General features: G+C 55.2%; 2 protein-coding genes and 1 non-coding gene across 7 annotated transcripts; 2 read left to right on the top strand and 1 right to left on the bottom strand.

The window, feature by feature from the left end:
• Window positions 1-2,731: 2,731 nt before the first annotated feature.
• TRNAS-GCU (transfer RNA serine (anticodon GCU)) lies at window positions 2,732-2,813 on the bottom strand. The gene has a single exon. It is a non-coding gene; the product is annotated as a tRNA-Ser (tRNA).
• Window positions 2,814-3,287: 474 nt separating this feature from the next.
• Window positions 3,288-5,537, top strand: B4GAT1 (beta-1,4-glucuronyltransferase 1). Its single transcript, XM_007128235.3, has 2 exons — window positions 3,288-4,452; window positions 4,663-5,537. The coding sequence occupies exons 1-2, from the start codon at window positions 3,397-3,399 to the stop codon at window positions 4,852-4,854; spliced, it is 1,248 nt and encodes a 415-aa protein (XP_007128297.1). The 5' UTR covers window positions 3,288-3,396; the 3' UTR covers window positions 4,855-5,537.
• A 249-nt stretch (window positions 5,538-5,786) lies between these two features.
• On the top strand, window positions 5,787-13,014 carry BRMS1 (BRMS1 transcriptional repressor and anoikis regulator). Of its 5 annotated transcripts, XM_055082240.1 has the most exons (11): window positions 5,787-5,938; window positions 8,537-8,682; window positions 8,750-8,840; window positions 8,986-9,113; window positions 9,260-9,339; window positions 9,424-9,520; window positions 10,093-10,185; window positions 11,336-11,400; window positions 11,900-11,939; window positions 12,072-12,181; window positions 12,451-13,014. In XM_055082240.1, exons 1-11 carry the CDS (start codon window positions 5,787-5,789, stop codon window positions 12,514-12,516), a joined length of 1,068 nt encoding a protein of 355 aa, XP_054938215.1. In that variant the 3' UTR covers window positions 12,517-13,014. The 5 variants fall into 5 exon arrangements, with proteins under 5 accessions (XP_054938215.1, XP_007128293.2, XP_054938214.1 ...); XM_007128231.4 differs by lacking the exon at window positions 12,072-12,181; XM_055082239.1 differs by lacking the exons at window positions 5,787-5,938; window positions 12,072-12,181 and adding an exon at window positions 7,684-7,808 and having other exon boundaries at window positions 8,995-9,113.
• Window positions 13,015-13,046: the final 32 nt, after the last annotated feature.

The raw sequence follows: 13,046 nt of genomic DNA, 5'->3' as shown, positions 1-13,046 counted from the left end.
CTGCATCGGCAGGCGGACTCTCAACCACTGCGCCACCAGGGAAGCCCTGCAATAACTTTTAAAAGAGTAAAATCACACAAAGTATCTTTTCCAATCACAGTGGAACGAATCTAGGAACCAATAATAGAAAAACTGAAAACCTCACAAATATGTGGAAATTAAACAACCTGCCCCTAAACAACTAATGGGTTAAAAAAGAAATCAAAAGAGAAATTAGAAAATGCTTTGAGACAAATGGAAATGAAGATAACATACTAAACTTTATGGGATGCAGCAAGAGCAGTGCTGAGAGGAAACTTGCAGCTGTAAACGCCTCATTAAAAAGGAGGATCTCAAGCAAATTAAACCCAAAACTAGCAGGAGGAAGGAGATGATAAAGATTGGAGTGGGCATGCCACGGAGCAACTAAGCCCGCGAGCCACAACTATTGAGCCTGTGTGTCTAGAGCCTGCGCTCTGCAACAAGAGAAGCCACCGCAATGAGAAGCCTGTGCACCGGAGCAAAGAGTAGCCCCCCGTCACCGCAGCTAGAGAAAGCCCGTGCGCAGCAACGAAGACCCAATGTGGCCAAAAAAAAAAAAAAAGAGAGATTACAGTGGAGATAAACAAAACGGAAGATAGAAAAACAACACAGAAAATCAATGAAACCAAAAGTTGGTTCTTTGAAACGGTCAATAAAATTGACACACCTTTGAGTAGACTAAGAAAAAAAGTGAAGACCTGAAAATTACTAAAATCAGAAATGAAAGGGGGTCATTGCTATTGATTATACAGAAATAAAAAGCATAAGAGAACACTATGAATAACTGTATGCCAACAAATGAGATACCTAGATGAAATGGACAAATTCCTAGAAACACACAAACTACCAAAAGTAACTCAAGAAGAAATAGAAAATATGGACATATCTATAACAAGGAACGAGATTGAATCAGGAAACAAAAACCTCCCAGGAAACTCCAGGACCAGATGACTTCCCAGGCAAATTCTACCAATCATTTAAAGGGTTAACACTAGTCCTCAAACTCTTCAAAAAAATACAAGAGGAGGGAACACTTCCTAAGTCATTCTATGTGACCAGCCTTACCCTGATGCCAAAGCTAGATAAAGACATCACAAGAAAAGAAAACTACAAAATAATATCCCTTACGAATATAGATGTAAAATTCCTCAACAAAATACTAGCAGACTGAACCCAGCAACATATTAAAAGAATTATACACCATGACTAAGTGGGATTTACTCTAGAATGCAAGGTGTTTCAAGATACAAAAATCAATCATTGTAATACACCAAATATGAAATGAAGGGGAAAAACCACATGATCATCTCAACTGATGCAGAAAAAGCATCTGACAAAATCCAACATCCTCTCAAGATAAAAACACTCAACAAACAAGGAATAAATAAGAACTTCCTCAACCTGATAAAGAGTGTTTATGAAAAATCCACAACTAACTTCATGCTTAATGGTGAAAGATCAGGAAAAAGACAAGGATGCCTGCTTTCACCATTTCATCTATTCAACTTTGTACTGGACATTCTAGCCAGAGCAACTGGGCAAGAAAGAGAAATAAAAGGCATCCAGATTGGAAAGGAAGAAGGAAAACTATCCATAATCACAAATGATATACACACATACAGAAAATCCTGCAGAATACACACACCGACACACACAATTAGAGCTAATAAATGACTTCAGCAAAGTTGCAGGATTCAAGAATACACAAAATTCAGTTTTATTTCTATACAGACAATTTTGACATCAATTCTGATGCGTGGGTTTTTTTCCCCACGCCAAGCAATTCTCTGACACCAGCTAAGTGCTCTACAACACAACTCAGTTCTGACACTGTCTACCTGGAGATAGCATCAGATTCCACAAGTTGGAACCGCAGAATATAGGTGTCCTGATCACTCTTCAACTCAACAACCTTGGTTCCCTACTGTGTGTGGAGTAGCCGGCGAACACCTTATCCTGACGTTCCAGGTCCTCCCCTGACTGTCCTAAAGCACCTTCCCAAGATTCACAGCGCTTGAACAGTTACTACAATACATATCAAAGTACCTGCCCTTCCCCACAGCCTCTCCTCTTTTAAAGAGTCCATGGAGCAATCATTCCACAAACACTTATCAGGCACCTTCTTATGCTGACTGGTGTTAAGATATTCGAGGCCTTCTGCTTAAGTGTGTGTGTGTGTGTGTGTGTGTGTGTGTGTGTGTGTGTGTGTGTGTGTGTGTGTGGTCTGTTAGGGAGGCAGGTGTATGGATACACACAAGGTCTCTGCCCTGGGAGAAGTGCTGGGGGAGGGGAATCAGTGCACTGAACAGATTAATAATTTAAATGTTCAAGCATCACTGCCACTGCCACCACCAAGTTCCAGTACTTTAGACAGAGCAGCTCCTCCAGGGTGGTTTTCTCTAGTTCCTGCGGAAAACATATTGGCCCCCAATTTAGCATTGGCCAGAATTCCGGTTCTGGTTTTTAGGTGCCAACAAACCCCGGGCCCTCTTCCTAGGGAGAAGGAAAAGCACACCTCCAACCTCCTCCCGTAAGGTCCAGGTACCTGGAGTATGAAACGGCCAGGAATGCACGTTGAACAAAGACAGAAGAGAGGCCCGGTCCGGACGGAACTGGATCCCACCTCCTGTTCAGTTTTCTTCGACCCGCTGCTCCAGACATCGGGTTGTGAAAATTAAGAATCATCTCTCTCTCCAGTGTAAAACACGACCGACGAGGATGGGATTCGAACCCACGCGTGCAAAGCACAATGGATTAGCAGTCCATCGCCTTAACCACTCGGCCACCTCGTCCCACGTACAGCATTCTTTTCCACATTCCTTTATCTCTCATCTCCGCGCCTCCAGGGACCCTCGCAGGCACTCCTCAGTACAGACCTGATGAGACCTAGAGGAGGGAGAGACGGCGGACAGAAAGGGGCTTTCTCTGTTCCTTTCCGCCTGCCACAGGCGGGAACCCGCGCCATCCTTCACCACTCTGCAGCCAAAGCTCTGCCACAATTTCCCCTCCCTAAGTCAGGGACGAGCGCGCCGGCGTTTCAGGATGCGCTTGGTCCAGGAGGTCGCGCACTGCCCCGGAGGAGGGGGTGCCTGTCCCTGAGAACCCAGCAGGCGCGGTGGAGCGGTGGCGGGCAGTTTCCAGCGTTTACAAAGCGCGCGGCGCGGGCAGAGGGTGCAGTAGCTCCTCCCGGCGCACAGGGGGCGAGCTGGCGCGCCCGAGGCCAGCGCGGGTGGGCGGGCGCGGCTGCGCGAGGGGCTCGGCTCGCCTCGGCTCGCTTCGGCCGCGCTCGGCAGGCTGCGGTAAATCCGGGCTTGCGGCGGCAGGCAGAGGCTGCGGCCCGGTGGTCCCTGCTGCGCGCCGCGAGCCCCGAGAGCCATGCAGATGTCCTACGCCATACGGTGCGCCTTCTACCAGCTGCTGCTGGCCGCGCTAATGCTGGTGGCGATGCTGCAGCTGCTCTACCTGTCGCTGCTGTCCGGGCTGCACGGGCAGGAGGAGCAAGACCAATATTTTGAATTCTTTCCCCCGTCCCCGCGGTCGGTGGACCAAGTCAAGGCGCAGCTCCGCACCGCGCTGGCCTCCGGAGGCGTCCTGGACGCTAGCGGCGACTATCGCGTCTACAGGGGCCTACTGAAGACCACCATGGACCCCAACGATGTGATCCTGGCCACTCACGCCAGTGTGGACAACCTGCTGCACCTGTCGGGCCTGTTGGAGCGCTGGGAGGGCCCGCTATCCGTGTCGGTGTTCGCCGCCACCAAGGAGGAGGCGCAGCTGGCCACGGTGCTGACCTACGCGCTGAGCAGCCACTGCCCCGATATGCGTGCCAGGGTTGCCATGCACCTTGTGTGCCCCTCACGCTATGAGGCCGCCGTGCCCGACCCCCGGGAGCCAGGGGAGTTTGCCCTGTTGCGGTCCTGCCAGGAGGTCTTTGACAAGCTAGCCAGGGTGGCCCAGCCCGGGATCAATTACGCGCTGGGCACCAATGTCTCCTACCCCAATAACCTGCTGAGGAATCTGGCTCGTGAGGGGGCCAACTATGCCCTGGTAATCGACGTGGACATGGTGCCCAGTGAGGGGCTGTGGAGAGGCCTGCGAGAAATGCTGGATCAGAGCAAGCAGTGGGCGGGCACAGCGCTGGTGGTGCCTGCCTTCGAGATCCGTCGAGCCCGCCGCATGCCCACGAACAAAAACGAGCTGCTGCAGCTCTACCAGGTGGGCGAGGTGCGGCCCTTCTATTATGGGCTGTGCACCCCCTGCCAGGCGCCCACCAACTACTCCCGCTGGGTCAACCTGCCAGAAGAGACCTTGCTGAGGCCTGCCTACGTGGTGCCCTGGCAAGACCCCTGGGAGCCATTCTACGTGGCCGGAGGCAAGGTGCCCAACTTCGACGAGCGCTTTCGGCAGTATGGCTTCAATCGTATCAGCCAGGTGCTCATAAGGGAGAGGGCAGGGGAAATGGGGCAGGATGGATGGTGGGGTCAGGGAGCTCTGAGTGGCTCTGGATGGAAAGGAGGCAATGAGGCAGGAGGGATCCTCAGGATGCCTCCAGAGGAATAGGAATGCTGGAGCGAGCAGGGATGTCAGTCTCTGCCCTAGGAATGTCATCAAACTTTGCTGACCTGTCTCTTCCCCCCACAGGCCTGTGAGCTGCACGTGGCAGGATTCGATTTCGAGGTGCTGAACGAAGGTTTCCTGGTTCATAAGGGCTTCAAAGAAGCTCTGAAATTCCATCCCCAGAAAGAAGCCGAAAATCAGCACAATAAGATCCTTTACCGTCAGTTCAAACAGGAGTTGAAGGCCAAGTACCCTGACTCCCCGCGTCACTGCTAAGCCCTTCCCTCCCCTAGTCTGAGAAGTCTCAGCCTCCTCACTCCTTAGGCCGCCCCTCAGGCCTGACTGGGGTAAGAAATGTCACTCCACTTTACAGTGGTAGCTGTGGTGTTTGAACACTGGACTTGAGTATGGGATGCTGGGATCAAGTCCTAGCTTAACCACTAACTAGTTGTGTGGCCTTGAGCAAATCCCGTTCTCTCTCTGAGCCTCAGTTACCCCATCTGTTAAAGGGAGGTGAGAATACCTACCTCACAGAACTGTTGGGAGGTTCAGATGAGATGCTACATGTGAAAACATTCTGTAAGCTTCGTACAAATGTGAAGTATTATTAATATTATTACAGTATTATTATTGTTGTTATTATTATTGTTATTATTATTAACACTCTTGGGTGGGTGGGCTGTAGGAGAGCAAAAAGTATGAGTGGGGCAGAGCTGAGAAGTCTGAGTACTTAACAAAATGGGCATTTTGGAAAGAAATCAGTTGAAGGCGTTGAATTTAGTTCTTAGCTTTTGGGCACCTTCCTGGTTGTCTCAGGCCTCCGTCTCGGGGGCCCTGGAGAAGGGATGGGTCTGCAGGCTCTGTGCGTGGGAGTCTAAGATCTGGACCCCTGAATAGGCTGGGCTGGGTAATTTGCCTACCGACTACAATGTGTAAATAAATGAATGTTCACACCTAAAGCTGACTCCATTACTCTCCTGAACCGGGCGGGGTGGGGGAGCAGGTCGCGGGCTCTCCCCTTTCAAGCCGTGGGTGGTGGCTGCGGACCGAGGCGCGCGGGCTGCAGAGCAAGAAACGCACAAGGGCCTTTCGTGCCTGTTGAAAGCCTGTGTGAATTTCAGTCGGTTGCTATGGAAACCGGCCTGCGGTATCCCGGCATGCCTCGCCCTCAGCTGTCCAATTGTGAGCACTCCGACGGGCACCTGCTGATGACGCATGCGGAAGCGTGGACAGGCTCTCGCTTCAGGAGAAAAGGCCCCTTCAGCGCTTCCGGGAGCCCCGAGGCGGCGGCCAGTACCGGCAGCCTCCAGCACCTCTCAGGGAGTCTCGGACGTGAGGCCGGAGGCCCCACTCCCCGCGGGTGCGTAACGCCAACCCTGGCGCCTGGTTCGCCCTCTCCGGCCAGTGGGTCGGAGCCGGCCCAATCTCCAGGGCCGAAGCGGAGACTTAACCGTCCGGACGCGTGCCGGGGGCCGCGGGACCGGTGCTGGCCGTGGAAGAGCCAGTGATTGTCCCTCCCGCGCCCGCGCGTACGCAGATGGAGCGGGACGGGAGGCTCTTGGCGCGCCGTAGAGGGGCTGTGTTGGCTTCTTCGAGGGTGGGGAAGAATCTTCCTTCCGAGGAGGCCTGACCTCGACATGCTCACTTTCTGAGAGATAAACTGCCTGTGCATAGTGCCTTATAATTTGCTTTTCCATTCTTTACCGCTTGCAATCTTTATTATTCTCTCTTTATACCCAGGGTAAGGAGGGGGAGGTTGTGATTTAATTTAGCTCACCCAGTAGACTCAGAGACTGCTGGAGAGACCTCCCCCAACCCCTCACCCTTTCTGGTCTGGAAAGGTAGGACTTATCTACCGCTGCGTCTTCCAAAATAAATATATTTAACAGTGAAGGGGAATTGCGAAGTTTGGGAAATGCAGGAACTGAGGCTTGAGAATGGGAAAGATGAGGCTGGTTTGGAGAACCGAGGTTTTCAGGTCAGAGTTAGATCATTTGTGAAATCATTGAGGAATGTTTCGAAACTGTCCTCTAGGCTAGGCCAATTAATTTACTTGAATTGACGTTTGCTACCACTACAGAGGCCAGGGGCTACCAAGAAGTAAAAGCCAATCCCTGCCCTGCAAAAGTTTGTTTGGTTTAGTTAGTATTTGCAAATCCTGCAGTCATCAAATGAGTCAGTACTGTGCTAGGCGAATAAAGCGCATGTGCAGCCCAGCCCTGGTGAGGCTTACAGACTGGTTGGGGAGACAGACATAAGAATGGGCAAATAGACATGTTAATAAATAAGGAAGGGTGTCTACACGGAGCCAAAGGACTACAAAAAAAGTGCCCAGACAAGCACATCACAGTGAACCAGAAGCCCCCAGTAGACAAAGAGATGATCTGTTGAGAAGACTATTTATTCGTCCTCTTGGGTGATCTTTTGGCCGCACTTGGCACTGTCAAGTCTCCTTTGTTCTGAAGTTCTCTCCATGCTTTGAGTTTTTCCTCCTCCATCTCTTGCTACTTTCCTTCTGTTTTGCAGGGGTCGCATCATCTGCCCCTTTGGTGACCCTGGGAGTTCCATCACGAGCCCCTTCTCACTCCACACATTCTGCCTTGCTGGTTGCACCCTCTCCCAAAGCCTGAAGAACTCACTATATGTGATGACCAGATCTCTGCAGCCCAGATTTCTCTCTGAGGCTTAGACCCAGGTGCCCCCAACCTCTTCTTTCGGGGTCTTTGCTCACGCTACTCACTCTGGTTAGAATGCTCCCTCCCTCAACCAGCTCAGCTCATCTGTCTGGCCCATCTTCCTCTGCCCTCAAAACTGCAGCAGGCTCCGGGTCCCAGGTTAGCTGCCTCTCCCATATGCTCCTCGTCTTAACTCTTCTCACCCCACAGTAATGATCTGCTTCTTGGCCTCTCTCTCATCCAGGAACTTGTAAACTTGAGGTCAGAGACTGTCTTTCTGTCACACTTGTGCCTGCTTCCTACCATGGTGTCTGATGGTACCTAGCATATATTAGAATTTCAATAAAGATTAAATGAGTGAATAAAAGAAGGAATGCTTAACAGTGTTCAGTGTTGCTGAGAAGTCAACCTGAGGTAAGCACCAAAAAATATTGGCATTAGGTACAAGGAGGTCATCTGTTAACTCTGCAGGATCAGTTTCAGCTGAGAGCGATGATACAGAAACAGACTGGAACAAGCGGGAGGTGAAAGTAGGAAGAGCAAGGCCTGGAAAAGGTGGAAAACGGGGGGCGGTTGAGTGGAGTGGGGTGAAGTTTTGTGTTTCTGCTTTTTCTATATGGTGGGAAATTCCTGAGCGCGTCTAAAGTTTCATGGGAAAGAGCTGTCAAGAGGGAGAGTGGAGGATGCAGAAGACGGGAGCACTGATGACATGAGGTCTTAGAGGAAGCAGAGGGAGACAGAGTTTGAGCACAGTGAGAAGACGAGCGTTGTAGAGTGTTCTCAGGACGGGAAGTGGATGGCTTCATAGGCAGAAGGGGCAGCACGCTGGGCGGGGCTCTGGGGAGGAAGTGCGTGGTGTGCTTGAGAACTAAGCATTAGAAGGTGGGGTGAAGGAGCTGGACCAGCAGTTCAAGTCCAGTCTACGCAGGGCCTTGAAAGCCCCAGTCAGAAGTTTGGGCCCAGTCCCACAGACAGTGGGGAGCCCACCCTTGGCCTTTCCCATCTTATGGATCGTCACCTTGGCCACTATTCCCGGGATTGGGATCACCAGCAGCGTCCAAGGGCACATGGGCATTTCTGTGGCTTCCAGGCTGCTGGGAGATGTGCAGGCAGGGCCACTTGCAACTGCCCCACCCAGTGTGTGCCCAGGGTGTGGCGAGTCCAGTCACCCCCCCTCCCAGTTGTCCCCGTCTGCAGTGAGGCTTGGTTTGGCTTCCCAAGGGGCCACTTTCCCGTTCAGAGCTGTGGGCAGTGGCCAGTGATGGCTCCACTCCTATTCCCAGAGCCCAGATGCCCGTCCAGCCTCCAAGCAAAGACACAGAGGAGATGGAAGCAGAGGGCGACTCAGCCGCCGAGATGAATGGGGAGGAGGAAGAGAGCGAGGAGGAGCGGAGCGGCAGCCAGACCGAGTCCGAGGAGGAGAGCTCAGGTGAGCCCCACACGCCCGCGCGCCCGCCTGCCCCGCTCCGCCGGCCCTGACTGGCCTCTTGTCCCAGAGATGGACGATGAGGGCTACGAGCGCCGCCGCAGCGAGTGCGTCAGTGAAATGCTGGACCTGGAGAAGCAGTTCTCGGAGCTGAAGGAGAAGTGAGCAAGGGACCCTGGGGCCGGGCTTCCAGGAGGCAGCGGGCCTGGGGCCGGGCAGGGCTGGCTGGGGCCTGCTGTGGAGCGGGCGCTCCGCTCGTGTTTGACGGGCGAGCACACGGGTGCGCGGCTGCCTCTTACCTCCCAGGTTGTTCAGGGAACGGCTGAGTCAGCTGCGGGTGCGGCTGGAGGAGGTGGGAGCTGAGAGGGCGCCCGAATACACAGAGCCTCTCGGGGGGCTGCAGCGGAGCCTCAAGATCCGCATTCAGGTGGCAGGTCTGTGCCCTGTTCCCCTACCAGAAGCCATGGCTCTCTGTCCCCTTCCCCTCTCGTCCCTGCCCTGCCTCACCCGTGCTAAGGCCCCCCTTTATGGGCCCCTGGGTCCCTGGCCAAGCAGGACCTCCCTCTCCCTCCCTCCACAGGGATTTACAAGGGCTTCTGTCTGGACGTGATCAGGAACAAGTACGAGTGTGAGCTGCAGGGAGCCAAGCAGCACCTGGAGGTGAATGTGCCGGGCGCTGGGCGCTAGGTAGGGACGGAAGTGGCCGCCCCGGCCTGCCTGGCTGAGCCACTCCGCCTCTTCCAGAGTGAGAAGCTGCTGCTCTACGACACCCTGCATGGGGAGCTGCAGGAGCGGATCCAGAGGCTGGAGGAGGACCGCCAGAGCCTGGACATCAGCTCTGGTGAGGCGAGCGGCTGGCCGGGCACCCCTGCCCCAGGCCCTGTGCTTTCAGCGCCTGCCCCCCATCTGGGCCTCAGCTTCCCCGCCTGCACAGGGGGGTTGTAAGAGGACCTGCTTCGTGGTCACTGTGGGGACTGAATGAAAGCAGCCAGGGAAGCGCCTAGCCCAGAGCCTGGCACACAGTGGGGACTCAGGAAGAGCGGGTCCCCTGCCCCCCTGCTCAATTTCCAGAACGGAGGTGTCATTCTGACACGCGCACGTGTCATGGCTAAGTCCTCTCCATGTCCACAGGCCGACGTTCATACAGGGCGCTGGGGAGGGAGGAATTATTATCGTACCCCTGTCCATAAAACAGATGAAGAAACCGAGGCTCACAAAATCACGGTGACCTCTTTCCCAGGGTTGAACTCGGCTTCCAACCCCAAGCCCAGGCTTCTCTGCACTGCCCTGGTTGGGGTAGGGGCGGGGGTGATGGGGAAGGGCTGGCCTGGCCCAAGTGAGGGACGCAGGCTACAGGGGTGGGGCGTCCTGGGATGGCCGGCACCCCGATCCTGACCCTGGTCTGGGGCACAGAGTGGTGGGATGACAAACTGCACGCCAGAGGCAGCTCGAAGACCTGGGGCTCCCTGCCGCCCAGCAAGAGGAAGAAGGCCCCCCTTGTTTCCGGTATCCTTTCCCCCACGGTGGCCCGAGCTGGGCGAGAGGTCAGGGCGGAGGAGGGTGGAGGGACACGGAAGACAGAGGCAGACCAGACTCATTTATGGTCGTCATCTGGCATCCTGTGGGCGTGTCCAGTCAAATCCAGCCGTCAGGGATTTTTTGCGGGGTCCTGCTAGGCTGCGTGGACCGTAAAAAAATAGAAACATCCATCCAGAGATTTCCCCATAATTTCCTGAGTGAGATCTCCTTTGAGGCCCTTCTGGCTTTCCCATGATGTCCCAGGCTTTCCCACCCCCATGCCTTTGCTGACTTTCCACTCTCCTATCGGCTGCCTTTGTCTGTGTGCCTGCTCGGTGCTCATCTCAGTTGTTACCTCCTCCACGAAGCCTCTCCTGGTTTCCCCACCGAAATGGCTCTTTAGGTATTACCCCTGTACCTAAACTGGGGCACCTGCCTCCCATCTGGGCATGGTCATCTCTGCCTCGCCCCAGGTGTGAGTCCCTTTGGTCCAGGACCTGCCGTGCCTGCCTCCCTCCTGGCACAGCAGCATGGAGTCGAATTGAATTGAATTCTCTTGTGCACCCCACCCAACCCCTCATATTCTTGCAGCAACCAGATTCTCAGGACACTGACCTCCTGGTGATGGGAATCAGGTTCACGCAGGGAGGGAGGGAAGAATCTGGACTGCAGAGACTTGAAGGGTGAATGGGAGGTGAGGGTGTGGAGACGTCAGGGGGACAGAGTGGCTGGTCCCCATAGGGGAGTGTGAGACCGAAGGAGGGTTGTTGTCAGGACAGAGGAGACTCGAGTCTCTTTGTAGATGGGGAAAGGGGCCAGATCCCTGAGTGGGTGGCATGGGCCTTGGCCTTCTGACCTTGAGACCGGAGAAGAGGTGAGGGGAGCTGAGGAGTGGTAGGGTTGAGGCTGGAAGGCCCCCGTGGAGTGGGTGAAATAGGCCATAGCCATGCCACCCCTCCACCCTGCCGAGAACCCGGGGGCCAAGAGGTAGGAGGTGGAGCCCGAGCTGTTATCGAGGTCCTCGGCTCCCCACCCCGCTGTCCACGGCACCGCGTCTCCTGAGTGTTGGAGCTCCCGGGCCAAGGCCCGTCACCTGCCCCCTCCACCAGGCTTCCTGCTTCCTTGACCCCCATTGCAGGCCCTTACATCGTATACATGCTGCAGGAGATCGACATCCTGGAGGACTGGACGGCCATCAAAAAGGTGGGTCCAGTGCTGCCTGTCTCAGGATGGGGGCTGGCAGTGTAGCGCCCCCTCCCCAACCAAACGCCAGCTTTGGTCTTTGCAGGCTCTCCACGTGTGGACTTCCTGAGGGGCTGGGGCGCTCTCTGCTCAGCCCTCGGCACCCTCTGCCTTCAGCCCAGGTTTCCTGGCATTGCTTGACCTCACAAGCCCCGTTTGTCCTGAGGCTGCCCTGGAGAAGGGATTTTCTAGTTTACATCAGCCCCTTCCTTGTTGCAGGGCAGGTTTTGATGGTGGGGGGGTAAAGGGAAGGCGGGAAGGCGGGAAAGCAGCTGGGCTGCCTGGGTCTCTGACAGGAGAGCACATCAAACCTTCGCCTAGAAGGGGTCTTATCCCCCGGCAACCCCTCTTGTGCAGCCCGGACCCAGCAGCGCCTCCACCCCAGAAAGGCTGATGGTAGAGGGGGGACTTGCCAAGCTGGAGGCAGGCTCTCAGGGGGGTTTTCTTCTTACCCACCCAGGCGAGAGCAGCCGTGTCCCCTCAGAAGAGAAAATCAGATGGTAAGAACCAGCGGGGTCAGGACTTCCCTGGCGGGCCAGCGGTTAAGACTCCGCGCTTCCACTGCAGGGGGCGCGGGTTCCATCCCTGGTCAAAAAAACCACAAACTACCAGGGTTATTCTCCCTCCCTCAGCCCCGCCTCCAGGAAAGGAGCCCAGAGGGAGGCAGGGGCTGTGTCAGCTCAGTGGCCTGAGAGAGTCAGGACGGTCTGGGTGTGAGGGCATTGTGGGAGTTAGGGCGGGGGTGGGTAATGGGGCTAGGTGATGGACCCGCCCCGCCAGCTCTGGTTAGGGAGGGTGGAGTGCTGAGCCCTAGCAGCCGGCCTGGCGAGCCCAGAGTACCAGAGAGGCCTAGGAATCCGGGGTGTGGAGCTGACCTGCACCCTCCTGGCCTTGCCTGCGCTGGGCCAGACTGAGGCCACTCCTCTCAGTCCGCCATATGAAGTGCCTGCTTCCCTCTTGGTTCGGCATCCTCTCACCTGCAGTGATTTTTCCCTTCCTGTGTACCCCCAGGACCTTGACCTTGCTGTTCACAGCCAGGGGGCCCTTGGAGCAGCTGGCAGCAAACCCAGCATTTGAACTTACCTGCTGCAGAAAGGCAGACTGACAGGCCCCTCAGCGTCTGCCCAGCCAGCCCTCCAGTGCTGCTGTGGCCCTCCCCTCCAGCCGCCACTGGTCTGGACTCCTCCTCTGCCCCTCCTCGGGGCCCTGTTCAACTGTGGCCTGGAGCTGCCCTAGCCAGGCAACACTGTCTCCTCCATCCCCGGCCAGCCCACCACCTGCCCCCACCGAAGGTCAGCCTTCTCGGTGCCCTCCCTGATGAAGACGTGTCCCATCTTAAGCCAAAGCAACATCCTTTCTGCCGACCTTGGACCCGGCTCCCTAGTCACCGAGCCAGTGAGCTGGGTCCCACTTCACGGGAACTCTGGGCCAGAAATGATATTTGGGGGACCTTTGTGTCCTGGCTGTTGCTGGAGGTGAGAAGGCAGGCTCCCCAGGTCTTCCTTCTCAAGGCGGTTCCTGGTGTCCGCCTCCCAGATTTCAGGGACTGGAATTAAAACCTTTCCTGGGACTCTGGCGTGACCAGCGTGTGTCTAATTTACCTTGCA

Source organism: Physeter macrocephalus, unplaced genomic scaffold, assembly GCF_002837175.3.
Source record: "Physeter macrocephalus isolate SW-GA unplaced genomic scaffold, ASM283717v5 random_48, whole genome shotgun sequence".
NCBI lineage: Eukaryota > Metazoa > Chordata > Mammalia > Artiodactyla > Physeteridae > Physeter > Physeter macrocephalus.
This window is presented reverse-complemented; position numbering and strand designations above follow the sequence as displayed.